This window comes from Zea mays, chromosome 3 (genome assembly GCF_902167145.1).
Source record: "Zea mays cultivar B73 chromosome 3, Zm-B73-REFERENCE-NAM-5.0, whole genome shotgun sequence".
Taxonomy (NCBI): domain Eukaryota; kingdom Viridiplantae; phylum Streptophyta; class Magnoliopsida; order Poales; family Poaceae; genus Zea; species Zea mays.
This window is the reverse complement of record NC_050098.1, coordinates 54,645,766-54,670,765: the sequence shown is the minus strand read 5'-3', so window position 1 is coordinate 54,670,765 and position 25,000 is coordinate 54,645,766. Positions and strand designations below refer to the sequence as shown.

The 25,000-nt window shown below is 46.1% G+C and overlaps 1 protein-coding gene, 1 non-coding gene and 1 pseudogene across 3 annotated transcripts; 2 read left to right on the top strand and 1 right to left on the bottom strand.

Moving 5' to 3' along the window:
- Positions 1–4,465: 4,465 nt before the first annotated feature.
- On the bottom strand, positions 4,466–6,832 carry LOC109944949 (uncharacterized; annotated as a pseudogene).
- A 2,027-nt stretch (positions 6,833–8,859) lies between these two features.
- Positions 8,860–10,450, top strand: LOC100285060 (60S ribosomal protein L29-like). 2 transcript variants are annotated; one of them, NM_001370693.1, is made up of 3 exons: positions 8,860–8,908; positions 9,012–9,126; positions 10,100–10,450. In NM_001370693.1, the coding sequence occupies exons 2-3, from the start codon at positions 9,025–9,027 to the stop codon at positions 10,178–10,180; spliced, it is 183 nt and encodes a 60-aa protein (NP_001357622.1). In that variant the 5' UTR covers positions 8,860–8,908; positions 9,012–9,024; the 3' UTR covers positions 10,181–10,450. The 2 variants fall into 2 exon arrangements, with proteins under 2 accessions (NP_001357622.1, XP_035821808.1); XM_035965915.1 differs by lacking the exon at positions 8,860–8,908 and having other exon boundaries at positions 9,011–9,126; positions 10,100–10,422.
- LOC111591242 (small nucleolar RNA snoR128) lies at positions 9,846–9,940 on the top strand. Its single transcript, XR_004857477.1, has one exon. It is a non-coding gene; the product is annotated as a small nucleolar RNA snoR128 (small nucleolar RNA).
- Positions 10,451–25,000: the final 14,550 nt, after the last annotated feature.

Sequence of the window (25,000 nt, the reverse complement as noted above, 5' to 3'; positions counted from 1 at the left end):
TGTGAGACAGCAAGAGTGAGCTCACATACGTTCATCGCTCAACAAGTTGTGGGGAATAATGTGAATGAACTCGCCAAAGGTGGGAGCTCACGTGAAGTGTAAGGCTTACCAAAGAGGATGGTTGAAGCTGAGCATTGCTTTTAAAGTTGGTCAAAATTTTATTAGCAATTACTAAGTATAAGTAAATACCAACCCAATTAAATAGTAGAACAGAGGTAACAACATCACCTGCGATGCAATGCATATGACAAATTGAATTTAAGTTCCATAAATTAATCATGTGAGGGTCCGAGCTGCTCATGACCGTGAGCACGGCTAGTATACCAGTTTTACACTCTGCAGAGGTGGCGCATCTTTACCCACAAGTCATGTTACCCATCTGCCAAGGGATCGCGACTTCCCATACACCTCTACCGAGGAGGCGAGGCAGGGTAACACTACGAGGCCTTTACAAAGTTCCACTAGCTTCAGAAAACCCGCTACAGTTTATAGGAAGCTCCAATGCAGGAATCCCTTGCAGGACCGCCATCACAGCAAAATCCTCCCGAGGGCCTCCCCAGGAATCCCTTGCAGGACCGCCATCACAGCAAAATCCTCCCGAGGGCCTTCCCAGGAATCCCTTGCAGGACCGCCATCACAGCAAAATCCTCCCGAGGGCCTCCCTACACTGACCACTCCCCTACTGCCCTTGCCCCTTTCGGGTAAGGTAGTCTTCCACTAGCTTTCCTAATTAATCGGCCAAGGGCGTCCCATTAAACCCTTGTGGTAGCACTGTTTTCCCGGGTGGTTCTCCATGTTCCAATTAACATAATGATCTTATCATGAACAGTGATAATAAACAGATAATAAAAGTGTGATCATGAATAATGTATCTTCATACCCAAAACCACATAAAGCGCTAGCAAGTACTACCCAAAAAGTTCAGTGGTAAACAAGGTATAAAGATAGACAAACTAGGGTAACCTATTGGGTCCCATCAAATTAACCTATGCAGATCATTATGATTAATTAGAACATGAGTGGGTAAAAAGAAGTGATCAAGGGCACAACTTGCCTGGGACTTGAGATTCTAGGTACCAACTTGATCTTTAGATGACACGTGTCCTCACTGCTAAACGTAGCAATACAAACAAACAGTGTATAGGCAAAATTAACATTACACCAAACATAAGGATAAACTGCGTAATAATAAACTACGCTGTTGATATGAGATCGTGGGTTCGAGAACCGATAAATTCGGAGCTACGGTTATTAAGTTATGAATTTTCGAAATTATTTAGCACCTAAAATAGATTAATTCAATTGAGCAAATTTTAATTCAAGTTTCATGGTTAAACAAAGGTACAAGTGATAAACAACATTAATACAAAATTATTGCAACTGAAATGACTCAATTTGGAGTTAAAATGAATTAACTATGAATTATGCAAGTTTATGGAATTATTTTCATACTAAAAAAACTATTTCTTTATTAATTCCTGAATATCCTAAGTGTTCTGGACTGGGCATCAAATAATACAAAACTCAGGGTCCAATCTGTAACAATTCCCTAGACTCAATGATCATCGCCCACGGACGGCGGGTTGATTACAAAAAAGGGCAGGGGCTCTTTAAAAAAAACGACCAGGGCCGAAGGAGTATAGGTTAACTAGAACCGCACGATCGCGATTCAAGGGGGCAGATTAGATCGAGATGTTTTTACGAATCGGTAAGCGACGTGGACCATACGATCAGATCTTAACGGATATCGCAGAATACACGAAAGGATACGATAGTGATATGATCCTAGCCGCACATTACGGAATCAACGGCTGAGAGCTTTCTTCTCCCCCCACCATTGCAGAACAGTGGCGCACCGGCCCCCACGACCAGGCCTCCACCGTAGACGTCCCCCCCAGCGCCCAGGTGCCCAATCCACACCCCAGGATGGTTCTACACGATGCTCCCGACATGGGTAAAGCATTGAATTGTTATTTACCTGAGGCGAAGATGGAGTGGTGAGCTATTCATGCACACGGCGTCTGATGGCGCCCAGCGGATCGATGGCGAGTCGGAGCACCCTGGCAGCGGCTCCCTTCAATCACCTGGCTACATTCATCCGGCCGAACGACGGCGCCCAGGTTCCTCACGGTCCGGAGCACCGGAACAGGATCTCCGCGCCGCAGAGTGAGGGGGAGGAGGAGAGCTGGGCGCGGAACGATGGATGGCTGGACGCGACGGAGGAGGTGTCGAGGAGGACGAGGGCGTACAGTCAGATCCGCGGTCCGTGATTCCCGGCGCCTGGAGTGTGCGAGCTCCCACGCAGGGTCATGGAGGCACAGCAACAGATTTATATAGCTGTGGGTGAAGTCCGTTTTGGTCGGGCGGGCGAGGCCGATTCTTCCTGCGTGAACTACGGCCTGTTCCGTTGCGGGCGATAGGAAGGAGAAGATGGACCTGGGGCTCAAGCCGAGTCCGCGCGGATGGCGAGATCCACGCCGAGTTACTAGATGGTCGACGGTTACGGCATGCAGGCAAATCGTGCAACTACCCAACAACGGAGAGATTCTATGGCATGGTCCTGGTATTTCGGTTGCATGCAGTACGAAGAAGATGGCCAAGAGAAAACAGAGCGTGCTGGATTCTTTGCTAGCTTGATGTCATCATTACATCAAGGTGATGTCATCCGCGGCAAGAGAATAAAAAAAATGCGGGCTATGGTTTTTCTTTTTCCAAGGGAGTGGGACGGTTGTAGGAAAATGGGTTTAGGTTGAGATCGTATGAAAGTTTTTTTTTCACTTTTTTTCCTTTATCATTTTTCCTTTCTTTCTCTTGTTTTCTTACGTATTTTCTGTTATTCAATAACGTTTCAAGTTTTACTTTCAAATCCAAGCTTTGTAGTCAAGTGCAACAATAAAACAAATATCCAACATGAATGCAAATATTTTATATTTATTCACTCCTTAGTTAATTTGCTCAAATAATTATTTGTATGTATGAAATTCAATATGCAAGGAGTCCATATAATTATATAACCCAATAGGAATAATTTAGGTAAAAATAATAATTCACCGTCCTATTTATTTCAAAGTATAGTTTAAATATGTAGCCGAAATTTTAGGTGTGCTCTTTATTTAACTTTTAGAGAGATAGTTTAAATTCATAACTTTGTCTGAAAGAGAGCTAAAATTTTAAATCTTCACTGAAATTTTTCTAAGTCGCCAAATAGGATTTTGGGGTATTACAGCGAAGGCGCCGGTCTAGCCTCCCACTCTTGACCTGCAAACCCTTCGGGCCGCATAGTACTCATGGCCTACAAGCCCCTCGAACCGCAACACATTTATGACCTACGCGTCCCCCATCTAGCAGCGCACTCATGACCTATCAGGACTAGGCCTAACTCTGCAGGTCGCTGGTAGGGCACAACACGACGGGTCGTGGCTATACCCAGGCTACGAAGGCCAGAGTTGACATAGCCCAAATGATGGTGCTCGGGCCCATGCTGCCCGCGCCATCCGTAATAAAGAATACGAGACAGCTAGGCAACTACAAGCACGTGTGGCTTTACCCCATGGTAACACAACTAGGTTTACTATTGCCTGGTGGCTCCTTTCTAAGGAAGCCACCACGGGCCGACCCCTCTCCTTAGCCTATAAAAGGAGAAACCTGGCCCCCGGATATAGGAGGTTCCTCCCGCTCGGAAGGACGACGCAAGGACGAACCCCAGGCGAGACAAAGTCCATAATACCGACGGACAGGAGGAGGACCTAGAGACCGAAGCCCAGCCAAGCCAAGACTTACCACCTTCCACCATGAATAAGAGACTTGGGAGCCTCTCCTCCCTCTCGCATCTGCTTGTAACCTTTACTATGAGCTTTGATCATCAATGGTGCCGATAGCGTAAGTCGCCGATGACTGAATGTAGGGACGTTTTGCCCGAATGAATATAAATCTTGCGCTCACTGAGCACACTGTCTGGAGTCCGGAACGCACACAATAAATTTACTTTTCGAAGCGAGGTTCAAAAGACCGACACTTCTACTCACCTTCGTTTATGTGTTAACAGTGTGTACACAAGTATAGATCAACACTGTGTTTATTGTTAAGTGCTCTCGGATTTGACTAAGTAGACGCTGCAAAGATCCCCTAAATCTATCATTCCGAGCTGCCCACTACTGTTTGGCAACTTCACTTCAACACTACCACTACGAGGAAAATGGCCATGAAATGGCTACAGGTAGTACAGAACACTTGACTAGTGAACACTACCACTACTTAGAATCGCAGATACTTAGATAAACTCGTGAGATATCTGCAGATAGACTTGTGACATATCTGCAAATAAAACTCATGACATCACCAGATAATTATCCCTACTACTAATTAAGAATGGAGTGTGGGCGCCTGGCGCGGCCATGCCCCCGCCTCCGCCTCCCGTGCGCGATGCCCCAACGGCCCCACACCGACCCAGAGAAAGTGCCAGCGGTCACCAGAAGGTGCGCTTCCGCCGGAAGCGCCTGGCCGTTGCGAGGAGGCCAACGCCGAGGCACCTGGCCCACACGCCCACCTCCATCGCCCACCGCACCGTCTCCATCTCGACCTCCTGCTCCTCCTCCTCTGTATCCCCGACCACCTCCCACCCCGTCGTCGTCGCACTCACAGCGGCACCAGCCATAGAGGCCTGTGGTGACGTCCTCCTTCGGTATCCCCTCCAGCCGGGTGGCTCCGCACCGCATCCGGCCCCGGCCCCGGCCGGCCGCGCGGGCCCTGTCCCGCATCAGCACGCCGCCCTCCGCGAGCACCACCACATCCGCCACGCACACCTCCGGCGAGGCCAGCGCCTGGCGGCACTCCACGTGCCACCCCGCCCCCCGCGTCGAGCGGAGAAGACGCCCTCCACCGCGGCCTCCTCCCCGGCGGCGGCGAGCACCTCGAATCACGCGCTCGCGTACGCGTCGGTGGCGACCCGGCGGAGCGTGACCTTGGCGGGCACGCCTGGCGGGAGCGTGCGACTGTTTAGCCCCAGCGTCGCGCCCCCGATGGTCGGGTGGTAGGCCAGCGTGAGCTCCGCGGGCGTCGTGGCGGAGCAGGAGGAGACTGGAGAGGCAAAGGTAGAAAGCATGGATGTCGAGGCGCGCGGGACGGGGGCGGGCGGAGGAAGCCGCCCTCTATCGCCGTGGCACGGCACATCGCAGAAACCGGTCGCTGAACCTGCATCGTCTTGCTGCTGCTCGGATGCTGTCCTCGTGGTCACCGAAGGGCAAAGCAGCTTGTGCTACTGGGATCTTTTGCTAATAAAAGCGGAGCGCGGGGGCGATAAGCGTCGGGCAGTGGCGGAGGGCGAACCAAAATTAAGGTGTTGCTACTGCAACACGAAATAGAAAAAAGTCACACAAACTTTTGGTGGAGATTAGACAAAAAATCAGTATTCATTTGGATTTGGTTCTGTGAGCTAAAAGAAACATGTTCAACACAGTTTTCACCATGCATGCCCACCTGCAGAAATGCAGAATCAATTTCAACATGCTCTCTACCCTGCTTACCCACCAGAATAACTCTTTCAGTAATCCAAAGGAAATCAAGGAGCTGGAGCGTTAAGAATTAGTATGGACCGGAGGAGCGTTAAGAATTAGTATGGACTGGAGTTCATCCAAACAACAAGCATGACGCTGGATGGGCAATTATGAAGTTATTATTATAATTATATGAGCATGCCTAACATTGGATGCCAATTACTAGCCAAACTAGCCATCAACACTACAATTGCAAGACGAACGAGTCACCTAGAGACCATACCCACTGCTTTCCGAATCACGATTCACGAATCACTCGAAAAAGGACATCCCAGAGGCCAGAGCAAGAGATCTCTAGATACTGTTGCGATTTTGACGGGCGACGGCGACGAGTACCTGGCGAGCGCAAGCACACAGGCAGGAAGCTCCCTAGCTCCAGGTGGAACAACTGCTCGGCATTGTTGTGCGTCAGCCACAAGCGGTGGGAGACTGGAGGCGAACGGGGGCACGACCGCCCGAGACGACAGAGTTGGCGGAGTGGCAGAGGCTCGGCGTCGGCAGCTTGCTCGACACTCATTGGATGTGTGGTCGCGTGGAACAGGGTAGAGTTAGCTAGGGATTAGATTTTTTTCACTGTTGATCTCTTCTCGGGCTGAATCAAGGTATTGCTTGAGCAACACCGAGCTATAGTGAGTCCTCCGCCCCTGGTGTCGGGTCGTCCGATGGTTTTCCGCGTGGCGCCCGGGGTTTTCTTTTCGTGGCTGAATCGGCCGAAACTGAGCACACGGTTTGGTTTGCATACCTTTGTTGTGGGTTCCGGTCTTTTTGTCTCTGCCTGCAGCAGCTGGGCTGGGCAGCGTTTAGCTGACGTCTGCGTGAGAGAGACCATCGTCCAGGCTGACTGCACGGGACATGTGTGTACTGAGTCTGAAACATGTCACCACCAGACCCGACTCCGGCCTCCATGCCATGCGAGCGTTGTGTTGCCACCGTAGCGGACCCTCGCCTCGTGGAGCCAAATTCTGTTTTCCCCGCCGCACTGTTGTTTCCTGTTGCGTCAACAGTCATAGATGGATACATAGCTTTCAAGTTTTACAAAAGCATCACAAACGACAATGCAGCAGCATAGCCACAGGGAAAAACACTGATACTCCTAATATGCAGCTAATTCTGCCCGTTCCTGTTGGATCCGTAAACAAGCTGGCTAATTCATCACTGCAGCAATGTAGTGAATGGGACTCAGTACCCGTTACATATTTATATCATCAATATAATATTAGTGTCAGAGTGGTATTTTACTACGGATTTTGTATATCATATTGACATTTGTCGTTATGTATTGATGTTTTATACTCACGTTGTTTGGTTGCTCGACTAGCGTTCAGCTGCTGCTTCTGCAGCAGTAGCTGATGCTGCTATGTCACGTTATATAAAAAGTAAATATTGTAGCATTTGCAGCTGCCACAGCCCTTAAACCATCACCAAATAAGTGAACTAATTTTTAACTTACGTAGCGAAGCACGGGCACATACCTAGTCTACTTATAATTTTACATGAACCCTGTCATGATTATACTAGAAACCAAGAGAGTTTGCACAAACTAACAATTCTCTTGTTAAAACCAAAAAAACTATATAAACCACAAAAATTTGAATCAACACAGTAAGATAAAAAAACCTTAAAAAATAAAAAGTAGCCAAGCACCCTTGTTTCATATGCAAGCTTCTCATACTTGTAGAAGAGGTTTTAGAGGCTCTCTGCGCTCGAGAGTGGTAGAGGGACTCGAGCCCCACCCGTCTCACCGCTAGCCCCGTTTCGATGCCTAGACTATAGTATATTTAAGAGAGATGAACATTGATCTAGCTCACGAAAATACAACTTATGTTCGTCGGCCTGGTGACCGACGAAAATACAACTTATTTTCGTCGGCCTCGGGGCCCACGAAAATATCGTTCCTATTTTCGTGGGCAGGCCGACGAAAATATGTACTAGCCCACGAAAATAAGCGCAATTTTCGTCGGTCCCGAGGGCCGACGAAAATAACTATGTATTTTCGTGGGCCGACCGACGAAAATAGCCAGGCCCACGAAAATTTATGCGTTTCCTGTAGTGCTTGTAGTATGTTTAAAAGACCGGTATTAGACTGGCCGGAAGGTCATCACGATATTTGTCATTGTGATGCCCATACTATAGTATAATTAAGAGAGATGAACTTTGGTCTAGCTCTCATCACGGTATTTGTCATTGCGGTTTCTCTGGCGTGTTAGCGCGCCGGGGTGAGGAGTGGCAACGACGGGCACGAGCAGGTGTTGGGCGAGGGTGCGGGCGCAGGCAGGAGCGCACGTGCATGCGTGCGGGGGCTGGCGGGGCGGGGGCACTGTGGATGTCTTCTTTAGAGCAACTACAAAAAAACGTGTAAACTAACCCAAAACAGATATTAGTCAAGAATAGTAGTTTTTCTTACTCCAACAGCTCCCTCATCCCCAAAAAAATTCGCGTCCCACATCCACAGTCTCCTCTTCCTCATATTTTGGTGTGTTTCGTCCCTCCCTAATCCAATCCTCAACGTATCGGATCATCCATAACCTCCCGACAACTGTACAGATTGCGTCACATGTCACATTTAGAGGAACTGTTGGAGTACCTATCATGATTCACTCTTAAAATTTTTTAGCCTACTCTTAATAATCAGTTTTTGGGGTAAAATTTTTAACATCCTTTTGGAGTTGCTCTTAGGTTCTTAATAGGAGTATTATAGATTTAAAGGTGAGATAGTTGTGTAGCTGTTGATTCTTTAGGTTCTTAATAGGAGTAGTATAGATTTAGGGTTTGTTCGGTTAGCTCTCAATCCATGTGGATTGAGTGAGATTGGGTGAGTTTAAATTCCAAACAAGTCAAACTTATTCTTAATTTTTTCCAATCACATTCAATACATGGGTAACAGGATTAACCGAACAAGGCCTTAAAGGTGAGATAGTTGGGTAGCTGTTGGGGCTCAAAATTGGTACTCCATTTTTTTCAAACACCCCTTCCAGTCTTTCGTTCCTATGTTTTATCATTGTATTTATATCTCTTTCCCGTATTTTCTTCCGTTGTTTTTGTTTTCTTTCATTGCAAACAGCCACTGACGTTTTCACGTTTCCGGTCCAACCTTCATAAACAGAAACCTATTGCAGAAGTCCATCGGGCCTTCCTCGTAGTCTAAAGGCCCATAATTATAAACCCGAGCAAGCCACGCAACTGCTTTGCGATTCGTGCAAACCCCTCTCATCTCACGCTCAAAATTGGGCAACGCACCGAGGTCAACCAGGTAATTTAGCACATGCCCTATCTCCCTTACATAATCCTGCCCCCTCGCCAGTCGCGAAAACCCTAGCCGCCGCCAGACCATTCGTTTCTCGCGAGCCATCGCTTCGGTAATTCTCAGGCACCCCGCTCGATCTCATCCTAATCGGTGTGATTTTCGTCTTCACCGTCAACCCACCCCTCCACTTACTCTGATTCGCACTTTGTTGGCAGGCATCCGGAAGAAATGGCCAAGTCGAAGAACCACACGGCGCACAACCAGTCGTTCAAGGCGCACAAGAACGGCATTAAGAAACCCAAGCGCCACCGCCAGACCTCCACCAAGGGGGTAAGATAATTTGCTCCTGACGTTCCTCACCCGTCGTCCCATTCGATTGATTGTGCAGCTGCGTCACTGGCGGTCATTGGTTCATGCGAGAATCATGTAACCGCCGACTTCAATTGTTGTTACGGTTAGGTGAAATCCATCTAGGTTGAATCATGTAGCTGCCGACTTTAATGGTTGTTCGGGATAGGTGAAATCCATCCAGGTTGTGAAGTTGGTTCCTGGATGCTAATTTGTTTTCGGCATCGTCCGTTCTATTGCCGTGTTACGGTGCTAGTAGTGGCTCATGCTCGCGGCACTAGCTAAAGCTGTTAGTCGTTCCTAGGATGAAAGATGTCTAAGCCCTTTGCGACGTCTCTTAGCGTGGTAATGTGAAGTCCTCTGATGTTCTAAGCCAACGGTAATCAGATATTAAAAGGATTTGGTGCATAGTTTTTTTTATATCCAAGCCCACTTAAGTTCTATCTAACCCATTGATTCGAAGGGTTATCATTACTTTGCTATAATTTGTTTCTACTTGTCTTTTGAAAACATATTTAGTTCCCGTTTGCTTCTATGGTGTGTATGAATTCTTGCAGCTAGTATTTTTCTTGTCTTTAAATAATCTCAATATGCTTTTGGTCCAGTTGACCAGTCTAGTATTTTACTAGTCTCCCTTGGAGACAACTCCGAAGTTGTATTTGATTTTCATCTCCAGAGTTCTCCTGATGAGGTTGAGGTTGTTGCTATGATGAGGCATAACACCTTTTGAGAGCAGATTATTGCTCTATGAACTTGGGAAATGTTCAGATTTCCTCCTGAGCGGTTACCTGAGCAACTGCACAACCTTGATTCCTGTTGCGTTTCATTTAGGATCCTATTTGTATTGAGATGAAACACAACTGTTACTGTTGCCAAATTTTCATCTCCACAGCATCTTGAGATGCATATTGTTTCTTGCTCTTAAACTGACCTTTTGCTTTGACCATGTTTGCAGATGGACCCCAAGTTCCTGAGGAACCTGAGGTATTCTAGGAAGGGCAACAAAAAGAGTGGTGAGGCTGAAGCTGAGGAGTAGGAAGGAAAGCATGGCTTTGTTTCCTCTGTTTTTAGCTCAGTTCCACCTTTAGGACCTGGGGTTTTGCTAAAGATGGAACTTAAGTTGGTGTTACTGTATGATGGCAAGGACCTTTTGCTGCCGAAGGTTATGTTTTGAAGTTCATGCTACCTTTTAAATTACGGATTACCTTGTGCTATGTTCATTATTTTTGCCTTTGGCAGCGAAATTTGGATTTCTAGACTGCGTCTGTTTTTAGACAAGTTGCGTTGCAGGGTAACCTTTTTGAGATGTGGCTTAATGTTTTATATTGTGGGGATTGAGTGCAATTGAAGTTAGGTTTGTACAGTTTCGCACTTCTACGGCTGCTACTTAACTGCTAGAGAAACAGTTACCTGATGGTTGAGTGGATACTGGATAGACTGACGCCACTGTTGAAGGTGTGTGGGCATGGAACACAGACTTTAGAAGAGTGGAGCCTAACTGTTAAAAGTTGCGAGCTCTAAACAATGCGTTTCTTACTTTTGGCATTTGTGACATTGACTTTGCAAAAATATAACTTAAAACATGTCTTACTTGATTATAATGTTATTTTAGACATTTCTTCCTTCTACTTAGAAGGCAAAAATGCCTAAAATGGTATGTTTTGAGTTAATGTTATAATTGTCAACTAGGTAGATGCCCGTGCGTTGCAACGGTATACAAAATATTCAACAAAATGTTAGTGCATAAAAAATAACACCACATATTTGGAGGTAATTCTTTGATAGTTTCCCACATCTCTTGATCAGAGACAGGAGCATCCAAAACAGGTAAATTATGTCTGTGCAATCCAAGCGCTTCTAGATCAATGCCCGTCTCTGTCCATACATTTCCCAATGAGATTAGAATAAAACTGGTCCACAACAGTCGCCTTGTCCTCATGACTTGTTAGAATAGGATACGGTCTCCGCCTACCAAATTTGCAACATTTTTTTTTCTTTTTCTATGGCGAGCATACAGATGAAAAAAGTTTGTGTTAGCATCTCCGTCTTTGAGCCATGAAATTCTTTGATCTCAACCTTGCCATGGTACGCTTGAAGGATGACAACAACAGAGAGTGTTTCTTCAGTCGGGTTTTTAGCCATAATTCAGCCAGGTTTAGAGCTCTATCATCCTGTGCAATCTCCAACCTGTGCAAAAGTTCCTTGGCCAAAGCTAATTGAGTTCTCACATGACTCACCTCCTTTTCACTCCATGCCTGCAGCCTTTGTGCAGTCTCTTTTAGCTTCATATCAAGAGTTAGAAAGGGGCATGGCATACAACAGCTTGAACAGAATCCCATGCAATTTGGATCGTTTCTTGGAAGCCATCTAATTTAGTCCAAAAGGATTCAAAATGAAAGCGCCTTCTACCAGACTTATTATCCTTAAGGCCCAAAAGCAAAGGACAATGATCAGAGTCTTGGGTTGCAGCGCTCTGGAGAAGAACATCGGGGAAAAGATTTTCCCAGTCCACCAAGCAAGAAACATGATCAAGCTTGACCAGAACAGGCTCATCTTGTTGATTGGACCACGTGAATTTGCATCCATGTAAAGTAATCTCTTTGAGAGCCAGATCATCAATCAGTCTTCTAAAACGACCCAACATGGCCTTATTAATGTTGGAGTTGTTTTTATCAGAGGCTACAAATGAGATTAAAGTCCCCAGCCACAACCCAATGCCCAGGACATGCAGCTCAGATATTTCTGAGTTCTTGAAGGAACTGGCCAGGGAGGAAGCTTTCTTGTGGTCTTTGGCTGGGGCTAAGGGTTTTTCTTACCTCCTAGCTCAAAGTCGGGTGGTTTAGTTTTTTGTTTAGTGTTAGGGTGTCTGTCAGCTGACAAACGCTCTGTCCCTGCCCCTGCTCCAGATGTTGTTTCTTGCTAGGTGGGGTTCGGTGTGTGTGTGTTTGTGTGTGTGTGTTGTACTGTCTGTTCGGGGTCTTTTCCCCTTTTCTTCTTAATACATTGACGCGCAACTCTCCTACGTGTTCGAGAAAAAAAATGATTTTTCCATTGTCGCCTTGGGGACCATATACACAAGTCAGCCACCAATCACACCCCCATCCTTACAGAATTGATTGGAGATGCTATGATTATCAATCCTGTTTTGTCCTGAATATCTCAGGTGTTGCTTCCATGCCACAAGGATGCCTCCACTTGCACCAGCCGATGGAAGAAAAACTGATTCACTGAACTCTGAACCAAGCATAGAGAGGATAGTGCTTCTTGGGACAATTTTCATTTTGGTCTCCAGAAAACAAACCACTTCAGCCCGAGAAGAATCAACTAAAGTTCTAACGGAGCTTGTCGAACAGAGGAATTCAGCCCTCTCACATTCTAGAACAATATTTTTGACGGATCCATTAAAACATAATACACGGTGGCTACCAGAATAGGGGGGAGGGGAAGGAGCTCTACTGGGCCACTAAGTCTGCTGGAGTATTCCAGCCAAACAGGGCAGAGAGAGCATCCACATGGCATTGAGACAGAGGGTGTTTAAGCAGATTCACATAATACTCCAAAGCCTCTTGACTAACCCCCTCCGAATCTGAGATGATCTGAAGTGCTTTCATGGCCTTTCTGGTGGCCCTACTACTCATGTCATGCATATTGAATAACTCCTATTCCAGCAACCCGTCGTCTCCTCCTTGGCGCAGTCATAGTGGGGCAAGATGGTGAGTTTTTAGACTGCTTATTGGTGGCCAGCTTATTGGTCTTTGGAACAGGCAGCAGTCCAGTTGGTCTTGTACTGATCTTGCTGAAGAAAGCATCCTTTGTTGACTCATTTTGTGAGGATAGTTCCACTTGGGTGTTCAGGTGTTGAATGGGCACTTCTTCCTCAGTCTCCAGGTGGTTTGGAAACAGAATGGCATCAATAGACACAGGCGGAACAGCCAAGGCTGCTACTACGCCTCGTGTATGTTCAGGTGTTGGATAGACACTTCGTTATCAGTCCCCTGGTGGCCTGAAATCAGAGAAGCATCAATAGGCTTCGGCGGTACAGTCAAGGCTGCTACAACGCCAGAGCCCAAGATGGGGGAGGAAGGAGCTAAATTATGTTGGTCCATAGATGCCAATTCATCATACATAGCTAGACCATCATCTTGGTCATCTTGTTGCTGTTGAAAACCTGATGAACGTTTTCTTGAGTAAACTTTCAGTGCTGGCATTTGAACTGGTGGTTTGTCGGTCTTCAATCTCACTTCATCATGCATAGATGTAGAGGTGATCCCCATCTCAGATGGCCAAGTTTCTTGATTAAAAAGGCAAAATGGAAAAGGCAAAACCTGATGAACGTTTTCTTGAGAGTTCATGAGACTAATAAAAAGGCAAAATGGAAAAGACCTTTTTCTTGATTAAAAACTATTATTGTTTTCTAAGCGGACATTGGTATGCAGATTCCTAGGGTGCATTCTGAAATGGAACATGATTCCGTTCCTTATACTTGTGATCAGAGCCATCAGCTATGGCTCCCAGTGCACAAGCCAAGACCACCACAACAAGAACATCACATGTCCCTGTCTCGCCATCTTCGCAAGCACCTATTTAGGAGCACCGACAAAACTAAATTCAGAGGAGATTTTGAGAGGAAGAGAAGCAGATGGAAGGAAGATGAATCAAAGTTGAGTGACGGACGAGCGAGCGGATATCTAGCGAGGACGACGACGCGACAGGTTGGATGATATTGGGTTGACAGGTCATTCTCCACGTCCTCTTCGCGGGCACTGGTGTTGACGTGGTCTGCGCCCAGGTAGGGTCCTATGGCCGCCAGCTCCTCCACCTTGTGGCCGGTGAGGGTAGAACCACGACTCATGGGATCTGACCACCACAACAAGAACATCACAGTTCCTACTGCTGGTTGCCGTCTTCGCTGAACAAAGGGAGCGCAAAGGGAGGAAGAAGGGGACGCGCTTCAGGAGCAAAGGGACGAAGAAGGGGATCTGAAAGCAGGGATCGCAGACCTGAGAGCACACGGTGGGTTGGTGCCGTCTCCGCTGACCGAGGCAGTTGAATCTCTGCGCCATGCCCCTGCTAGGATTGCTTGTCGCCATCTCCCTCAACGTGTTGCCACCACCTCGCCCAAGCACGGTGGGGAGTTCGGGCATGGGCGCGGGGTGCGGGTTCGGACTGGCGTTGTACACCATGAGCTCCGTCCTCGTCTTCGCCACGTGGGCGCTGGTCGGTGCGGTGCCGTGCCAGACCTGGCGTCCGCGGCCACCGGCCCCCCGTCCCGCCGCCGAAGCAGGCACAGTGGGCGGCGTCCATGTCCGCGCTCCAGGAGCAGATCGCGGAGGAGTGGAGGCGCAAGGAAAAGAAGGGATCTTGCTCCGGCTCCGCGACCACGTCGGGGCTCCTCGCGGAGATGCAGGCCGTGGAGCGCGCCGCACGTGAGCTCAACATCGTGCTCGAGGAGATCGCCAAGGAGGAAGAGGAGGAGGAGGAGGACGAGGGGCGGCGGCGGCAGGGGATCGTGGACGAGGAGCGCGCGAGGGAAGTGATGGAGCGCGCCGAGGAGCTGGCGGCGGCTTGCCGGACGCTCGAGGAGACCGGCAGCGCCCTGTGGAGACCGGCGCTGTGCGGCCCCTGCTGGACCTCATGGCCGACCCAGAGGGAGCGCGGGATTCGAGGGTGAGAGATTCGCGAGGATGGAAGGGAGCGTTGGGGATCCGCCCGTCAAAGCTAAAGATGGAAGGAGGGCGGCGGGATGAGGGCGAGGGTGGAAGGAGCGCAGGAGGACGGCGGGATGCGGGGCTGCCGGCGGGGTGCGGCCGCAGGGTGATTACGGGGGCGGGCGCGGCAGAACGTGTGAGTGTGCACGCCTACGTTACTTACATAATTAGTAGTAGAGATTCGTATGTTTTAGGTGCCGTTTGGTTCATGAAATGTAATATAAATGATAATGGTAATGGTTTACACTCAGTGGTAATAAATTTAAATAGTACGATATCAGTTTCTAGTGTGGTATATGTTTATGTTTGGACTTAAACAAACATAGTTTAATATTATTGGTTATAATTTATGTTACAAATATGTAAATCAAATCGTACCTTGATACAATCGTGTTAATAGAAACAAACAGCTAAGGCTAAACCACTTCATTCAGATTTCAGAGATGCCTAATCGCTCGTCGAGCCAACCATAGGTTAAGGAAGCTCCCACTCGGCTGTATATGAAAGAGTAGAAAATGCAAGAGGATATATGTATAGTACAGATCGTTGTGGTTGAGCTAGAAAAGTATGATGCCGCATTTGGCTAAGCTGCTGCTGCAGGGTATACATGTATATGTGGGCCGGCCTGGCCCGGCACGGTACATGCCCACAAAAGCACGGCTCACAAAGACACGGTCCACAAAAGCACATATCTAATTATGGGCCGTACCGAGCCAGCACGTGTGCCCAGTCATCGGCCCACGACACGACACACAATTAGTTATGTGTGTCAGGCCGGCCCAAATAGCCCAAAATGCCTTAATGTGCCAGACCGGCCCATATACATACAACAGTAATACATAAACAAAAAATATAGAATATATATACGACCAAAATAAAACTAAGATGTTTTGTGGATGCACATTAAAAACCTTTGGTCAAAAAGAAAAAATATTACAACTAGCTCAGAAATAATATTCAGTTCTCTGTCCAGTGTTTAATTAAGTACTATACATCCATACAGAATACATATACAATGATCATCATCACTATTCACTATCCACATATAGGTATTGGTTCTCGAAGTCTTATTGAAGCTCTATTCTCCAAGATGTGCTAGTCATGTGGGCTTTGACGGACCTTGTTTAAATACTGAGTCTATATTTAGTGGGCCTCGATGGGCCTTAGTTAAATGGGTCGTGCCAAGCCGGCACGTGGGCTTGACTTGAGGCCCAGACACGAATCACATATTGGGCCGTGCCGGCCCAGGCCCACAATTAAGTTGGGCCGTGCCAGATATGGGCCGTACCAAAAATTGTGTGCTTTGAACCGGCCTATTAGGCACAGCACAAATGTACCCTATACTGCAGAGTACACGTGAGGACCATTCTACTCCTTGGGCCCCCTTAACGTTGAGGACCGGGCATTTGCAGTTCCGCGCGCAGTCTATGCTGACGCGGCCCAAGAACGCCCTGCTTGAGACGATTTATGGTTGCCGCCAGGGACAAAAATTTGAAAAAAAAAGACATTATTTTCAATCTTGAGCCCACTATTTGACCAAGTTAGAAGCTGATTTATGGTTGGATCCAAAAAATAAAGTTTGTTGGACGTAACCTACTCTACAACTTTTATTAAGGGTCAAACCCCGTAAGTCCACAACTGACGGTACAGAACTAGAGTTATCTTTTGGTCAAAGCAAGAACATAAAAGAAGTGCTGACTATCGATTCAACACTGAAGAATTTTTAGGCTAACTCATCAACATGGACCTTACTTTCGTTTTACACTAAGCTGTTGTAGGTTATTCAGTTGATCAGGCAACACTTGTATACATCACGAAACATCACCACAAAAGGGTGCATATAAAAGAAAAGAAAGCATCCCATGGTCAAATAATTGCATCAACTTAAGGTTATGTTTATGCTTACGGCACGATTAGCATTATTCATGCAAATTTTGGAAAGGTTAACATTAAGCACGAGAGTTTTTCCTTTTGTGCTTAAAAAAGTCTAAGTAGAGGAGGCTTATGTTGGAAGAGTTGAACTCAGCACCTTATCATCATCTTGAAAGAGTTTGAACTAGAGCTCCTGATCACCATTCGATATATCGTGTTCAAGTTTAAAATTCACTACTTAGCCTGTCACTAACACCTAATGCGTTACATAGATCTTAATTTGCATTAGCTAGATATAGTTACAAGCTGGGTTTTTTTAAATGGCTTCTGGATTGTTAGAAAGTAGGTGTGTGTAAGAAGATCCGTTTGATCAGCTATAGCTTTAGGAAGCTACGAAACATCACTAAGCTAGCTAGAACTGTTGCACGGGTATCCATAATCATTGAGGCGAGTATATAAATGTTGTGCTTCCGTGGGCTGATGGTACAGACGACGGCCAACCAGGTACATAATCTATAGTACTGGTGGTGTTGATATGGACACGGTGACCCGTGTTACAGTTTTGGTCTGCAGATAGACCGGCGCTATGGCGGCACGATTATTTCCAGTCGTCAAATTGACTCAGGGGGTGTTTGTTTGAGATTATAATCCACCTAGATTATATAATCCAATAATTTTTGAACTAACTCTTAGTTCAAAAGTTGTTAGATTATATAATCTGGATAGATTATAATCTCAAACAAACACCCCCTCAACATTTCTAGTCATTAGATATAGCTTTTGACAGAAACCGTGTAAAAGATTCTCCTGTGTAAACATGCTAAAACGCCTTAACAACCTTTGGATCCAGAATCAAAGGCTAATTTTAATCCCACCTAACCGCCATCGCACCAGATTACCGGGAGGGGGTTCTTTAGAAAAAGGCAACGTATCCTGTGTAAAAGATTCTCCTGTGTAAACATGCTAAAACGCCTTAACAACCTTTGGATCCAGAATCAAAGGCTAATTTTAATCCCACCTAACCGCCATCGCACCAGATTACCGGGAGGGGGTTCTTTAGAAAAAACACAAGATTATCAGGTGGGATTAAGATTAGCCTTTGATTCTGGATCCAAAGGTTGTTAAGATGTTTTAGCATGTTTACACCGGAAAACCTTTTACACAGGATACGTTGCCATATATATATATATATATATATATATATATATATATATATATATATATATATATATATATATATATATATATATATATATATATATATATATATAAGTAACTCTCTCCTCATTCTGCACTCTCTCCAGCCGCAATTTTTCTTGCTCGCGGCCCACCTCTAATCCTCTATCTCTCGAGTTCATCTGCAAAACCGTGGCTCCTAACTCCCAACACTTAGACCTTGTTCGCAGGGATGAAATTCCATCATAGATTTAATTTGGTTATGGATTGGGTGAATCCATACCTCACACCCAATCTCATGGTGGGATTAAATCCATCAACTAATCCATATGTCTCTCAAAGCTATTTATTCTTTTGATCCATAAATTCTAATGTAAACTTATGCAATATCTTCATGGATTTGTTCCATGCCTAATGAGCTATGGATAGAATCCATGTCTTCCATAGTTTAAAAAATTTCCAAACTCTAGGGTTATATTCCATGATGGGTTTAACCGAATAAAAAAAATAAGTAGTCTTGGATTATTTTGGGGCATGGATTTTGACATGGATTTAATTCCAATCCATGCCAATCCAGAGCTGGATTGGTGTAAACGAACAAAGCCTTAGGGTTGCTTTGGTGACCATGGATCAGATCACGGAAGAATTAGATGAGATTGAGAGGGGAATTAGTTTATTTCTCCTTCAACCCCTTCAATCCCCCGTGATCTATTTGTCACCAAACCAGCCCTTACGGAAGTCAGTCTCAAGCCGCTCCCTCCTTCGCCTCTCTCGTCGGTGATGACACGACGCTGCTGCGCAATGGCCTCAGACAAGGCACGATAGGGTCTGCGCGACGGTGCGATGACCTGCTGCGAGGCGCGTCTGTTGTGGCGGTGCGACGTAGGGGCCAAGCTAGGTACACCATAATAGAGGACACCTACAAAAATTTGCACAACTGGATTTTCACTATATTCATCACCTAGAAGTTATTACCCTACACATGTAAAACTATTCGTAGTCGTTCCTTCTAAATTTATCCCCTTATATTTCACGTTTGCGTCGTATCGCCAGATTCCACCTCTATTTTTTTTATCTCCCGCAACGGTTCTTTATAAATTATCCTCTTATACCCCACTAAAACCATAAAATACATTTCCTATCCATACTTTTCATTCATTATTAATTTTTCCATTTACTGACAATTACTCACGGGCATAATACACGAGACGTAAACAGTGGGAGGCAGTGGCGGACGCAGGACGGAAATTCATGGGGAGGCCAAAAAGACCACATGAGAGTCATTGTTTAATGGTTCACCAAGCTCACCGACCACCGGGGATGGGTCACATCGTTGCGTCGAGCGAGATCTAGCTTGTTGGGCTGATCGGCGTCACGACGACAACGTCGCAAGAGACGGAGGCGATAGGAAGGGGCGAGGTCGAGCAGCGGCGGAAACGGGACATCGAGCAAACTGGTTTAGGTGGTATTGGGAAGATTAGGGTTAATGATAGATGCAAGGACTAGATCGGAGAAGATCCGACGATGATGCTGATGACATGGTTGTTTTAGACCCTATTCCAAATCTCTAGAGCTAATTGTTAACTAGTTTTAGTTTGATTGTGGCAACTAACAATTAATGCTTATTTGAGGGATATAGATAACAATTATTTAGTCAATTAGAAACATCTTAGCTAATTTTAGCCGCTAGCTATTAGTTATAAAGGTTTAGAACAAAGTTTTATACTATAAAAAACTTCGATTTTCTCTACACTTAACAATAAATAATTATTAGACAATAAAGAGTGTATAAAATTGAGACGAGCCATGGCCCACTTTGCCTTCCTTTTGGATTCGCCTATGGTAGGAGGCACGAGGCATGACACAAACGGTGGGAGAGAAAACTAAAGGGGTGTTTGGTTTCTAGGGACTAATTTTTAGTCCCTACATTTTATTCCACTTTAGTTACAAAATTATCAAATGTAGAAACTAAAACTCTATTTTAGTTTCTATATTTATCAATTTATATACTAAAATGGAACAAAATAAAGGGACTAAATATTAGTCCCTAGAAACCAAACACCCCCTAAACCTCCGTTTAGGGGGCTCCTGGGGCGTCGCTGCGAACTTCGTAGCCTATAGCCGCTAAAGGTAGGGGAGGAGGCGCCTGGCGAGAACCGCTACAACCAGTCTAAGAGAGTGTTTGAATGTACTAGAGATAATAGTTAGTTGGCTAAAAAAGTACCGGTGAATTTAGCTAGCTAACAAATACCTAGCTAACTATTAACTAATTTCCTAAAAATAGCTAATAGTTAAACTATTAGCTAGCTTTTTTTGGATGTATTCAACTAATTTTAGCAACTAACTATTAGTTTTAGTGTATTTAAACACTCTCTAAAATATATTTATGCATCCTTATCTTATTTATTACTCTAATTTACTCTAGATTTGCCACCAGTGTGACGGCTTCCTGCAAGAGACACGACTTGGTTCCACAGAGCAGAGTGTCTGGACCAAAGATTAAGCCACGATGGTCTGACAACAACACAACATAAATAAAATATACTAGTCGCTAATAATATCATGTCTAACTGTAACGTGCCCGATGTTGCTAGAATTTAGCTACCTCTTTAGCTATGTGTAGCTGATGGATTTGGAACTCTTCTTCCTTTGGATAAGTAGTCAACCATTCATTCCGCCTTCGAAAAAAAAACAATCCATTGCGTTGCTTGCCTCTACATAGCACTCATCACTTCGGGCTCCGTCTTCTACGGATTACTAGCTAGCGTACAATGACCACGATGGTAATGACTAGAGGGACTTTATATTTAAATAAAACGACCTGGTTTAAAGAAAAACAGACTTTATATATTGTAGGTACTGAAGCTATCCGCAACGGTTTCTTCTAAATTTTTCCTTTATATTATTTTTTGCGTCACATTATCAACATTTTATTCTCTACCTTTTCATCTCCCGCATCGATATCCCCTATATTCTCCTGTATCTCACTATAACTATAAAAAATCATTATCCAACCATATTCAACTTCTATTACCATTTTTTCTTCAACTATTAAATATGTGTACTTTGCAAGTGAGCATTTGAGTGGTCCTCTTGATCTGGCAGATGTCTGTTACCTCTCTAGCGCTGTAGCGTGTAGAGGGACATTTAGCGGCCGTCGCTGTATCCCAAGAGCTAGTTTAGGAGCCACAAAATCGAAATTGATTGAAAGTGCTAGAATCCTCTTCTTATTCAAATTTGAACGAAGAGATGATTCAAACTCTTCTAATCTTTTTCGGTTTTATGGATATTAAACTAGTCCCTACGCGTGCACAGGAAAAGAGAAGAGGGCAGCTCGCGGGTCTGGGACGAGAGAGGGTACGGGCGGAAGGAACGCCACATACTCGTGGGTCTGGAAGACCCGTCCGTCACGTCAATCCTCTAACGAACGTGTTACAAAAGTTTCACATGTGATCAATCCCAACCGGTGGCAGTTATTGCCTAAGGGTCGCACCGTTTGGGGACCCTGTGTACTGTACTATATATACATCTATCTCTGCAATAAAGAATCTGTCCCAGTCATTTGTCTCTCTCTCTTTTGTCTTTCTCCATTTGCCACTGAGCACTGCAATAGATTCCAACATGTTATCAGCACTGTCTCAAGGGAGAAATCAGAAGAAAGGAGGGAAGAACTCTTGCTGTTCTTGCAAAGAACAACAACTTCGATATGAAAATCAACAGCAAGGTATGGAGCATACCATTTCCATGCGCATACGTCGTATGCGCGAAGTTCTTCATATTGTTGATGATGCGATGTTGGAAGCGTTCACCGTTGGGCAAGCCACGGTACTCCCACCGGTGCACGAGATCCCTGAACGCCGTGTGCAAGTGCAAAATGTGCACTTCTACGTTCTCCATGGATGGACAACGGTGGTTCCGCTGCCAGTGGTGGAGTGTGGACTCCCCACTGCATCCCCATCGCCACCGGTGCCGGTGGTCGACGTGGGATCGTCTGCATCCGCTCTTATGGACGTCGATTTGGAGGCACCACCGCCGCCTCCACCCACTGCAGAGGCAGTTACTCGTCGTTCTTCATCTCCACCGGCGCCCGTGGTCGTCGGGACCATTGCTGCCCGTTGTGGTCAGCCTGCACGCGCTGTTGATGCCCCGAGCGGCCGCATCATCTTCACCGGTCATCACCCAAATGGGGTGGCCCCATCTTCCTCCTCCAATCGGAGGGCCTAATGGCCCTCGATCCGGCCGCCACGTCGGCCGTTTGGGGGGAGGGGGTGGGGAGAGGCGCGACCGCCGATGCTCTGCGCATCAGGGCTGGCGCTCGGCGCGACACTCGGCTGGCCGGCCAGGCGCACACGCCCTGGCGCTCGGCGCGGGAGCTGACCCCGGCGCGGGCGCGCGCCTGGCGCTTGGCGCGGAAGAAGGATGGCCAGGCATGCGCGCCAACCCGGCCCTCGGCGGTCGGACGTGGAGGCATGGGCCCCACTCTTCGCGCGCGCTCCCCTAGAAGCGGCGGAGCAGGCCCCGGCGTGGGCACTGCTCGCCCTGGGAGACGCGGCCAGTCCTGCCCCGGTGCAGGCGCGGTCGCACGACCCGGCCGCGGACGCCTGGCGACGCTCGATGTGGCCCGCCATGGCGCTCGGCTCGGCTCCTACCCGGCGCGGGCGCGGGAGATGGCCCTGGCGCGGGCGCGCACCCGGCGCTCGACGCGGGCGCGGGGAAGCCATCGGCCAGGGCACAATCTCGGCATGGGCACAAGCTCGGAGGCGGCGGTTGCGAGCTTCGTGCTTCCTGGTGGCGGCCAGGAAAGCCCTGGTGGCGGCAGCGGCTACAGGGGCGGTTAGGGTTGGAAACCCTAGCGGCCCCAATATGATATAGGCTTTTGGGCCTCTGTTGGGCCGCCTGGGCAGGCCAGCCTGGCTGGGCCGGCGTGCAGGCCGCCTGGTCCGCCTGGGCTGCTTTTCAAAGCCCAAAATAGTCTACATTTACCATTTTAAGTTCTGAATTTCAGTATAAGACTCTGTTTTATATGTAATTTCAGTTCAAAGTTATCTTAGGCGTCTAAATTCATAATTTAGACTGCATATATTGTAAAGACATATCTGTTTTATTGTACATATAGCAGATTTTAGTTCGTGAATTATTGTTTGTTTTACATTAATAATTCACATGTCTCTACTTGCTATTATTTACGCATTCATTTATGTTTGCATATAAATATAGCATTTATTAAGTTCAGACTTAATAAAACTCATGCAAAAATGAAATTACATTATTTTGGATCAAGAGCATAGGGAGATAGAGTCCTAAGCATTGGCTGCACTAAATTCTTTTATAAAATTTAGTAGCCCAGAGACCGTGCTTGTGGCAGCATTTGGAATGCCTATCTCTATGAGGTCTACATCTCTCGGGATGACTACCTATACGTGCTATCCAAAATAACAGGATATGGAGTTATTGAATTTTACTTTGATAATTAGTAGAGCATGGGTAGTGGAGACCTAAGCATTGGCTGCGGTTTGTTCATCCGTGAACTTATCAGCCCAGAGACCGTGCTTTTAGGCAGCAAGTTTCTTGCCCACTACTAGATCTACCTCATTAATTTGAGGATTATCTATACTATGCTTACTAAAATTCAAAGTATTTATTCAATTGGAAGGTTTGGAACCTTCAGGAAACTCATATCACATGTAAGAGTTATTGAATTTTACTTTGATAATTAGTAGAGCATAGGTAGTGGAGACCTAAGCATTGGCTGCGGTTTGTTCATCCGTGAACTTATCAGCCCAGAGACCGTGCTTTTAGGCAGCAAGTTTCTTGCCCACTACTAGATCTACCTCATTAATTTGAGGATTATCTATACTATGCTTACTAAAATTCAAAGTATTTATTCAATGAGAAGGTTTGGAACCTTCAAGGAACTCATTACATATGTAATTTTTAAGAATTTTTGCATATTGAGCTTACAACATCACCATTGTGACTATTAATTTATGCGTAAATTAATGGATGTCCATGGTAATGACTGTAGGAACATGTCAACCAAAGAGTTCGAGGAACTCGCCCTTGATGGGCATAACTACCCAACTTGGGCTTCAGATATTGAAATAACTTTTGCTTCTCGTGGGATCATTGATGCCATTGCAGCACCCATCACTGGTACTGATCCAGTGAATGAGGTTAAAAATAACACAACACTTTTCCTTCTGAGGCTTTACATCCATAAGGACCTTAAGCAAGAGTACCTTATGGAGAGATGCCCTCACAACTTGTGGAAAGCTCTCAAAGAGCGCTATGAACAGCAGAAGGAGCTCATATGGCCGTCAGCCAACCATGAGTGGAACCACCTTCGACTGCAAGATTTTAAATCTATTGCAGAATATAACCATGCTCTTCATAGCATTTGTCCTAAATTGAAGTTTTGCGAGAAAGTGCCCTCTGAAGCAGACAAGATAGAGAAGACTCTATCTACCATGCTTCCAGAGGACAGGATATTGCATCAGCAGTATCGCTCTAGTAATTTCCAGAGATATTCTCAACTTATGCACACATTGACCCAAACAGAAAAGCATCATGAGCTTCTTCTAAAGAATGCTCAGCAGCGCCCTCCTGGGTCTGCCCCTCTGCCTGAGGTACATTTCAATGTGCATAAAACTGAGAATAAGAAAGGATTCAAGAAAAACTTCAAGAATCCTCCTGGACCTCGCAAATTCAATAAGAACAAATTCCACAAGAAAGGTAAAGGAAAAGGAAAAGGAAATGACAAGCCTCTACCATCTAAGGGCAATAGAGCTTGCCTTAAATGTGGTACTGAGGGCCATTTTGCTAGGGATTGCACTTGCCCTAAGCACCTTGTTCTTTTGTATCAACAATCCCTAAAGAAGCCAAAGTCTGATAAGCCTGGTTTTGAGGCTCATTTCAATTCTACTGAAGCACCAATTGAGGTTGGAAGTTCTTCACTGGCTTCTGGTGATCTGAAGAACACTCTTGCTAAAGAGCACCTCAATGTGGTTGACAACAAGCCTCCACTTCTACAAGAAGATGAATCTGATGATATGATCATTGAGTATATGTCAAAGGATCCATTTGGAGATTTGGCATAAATC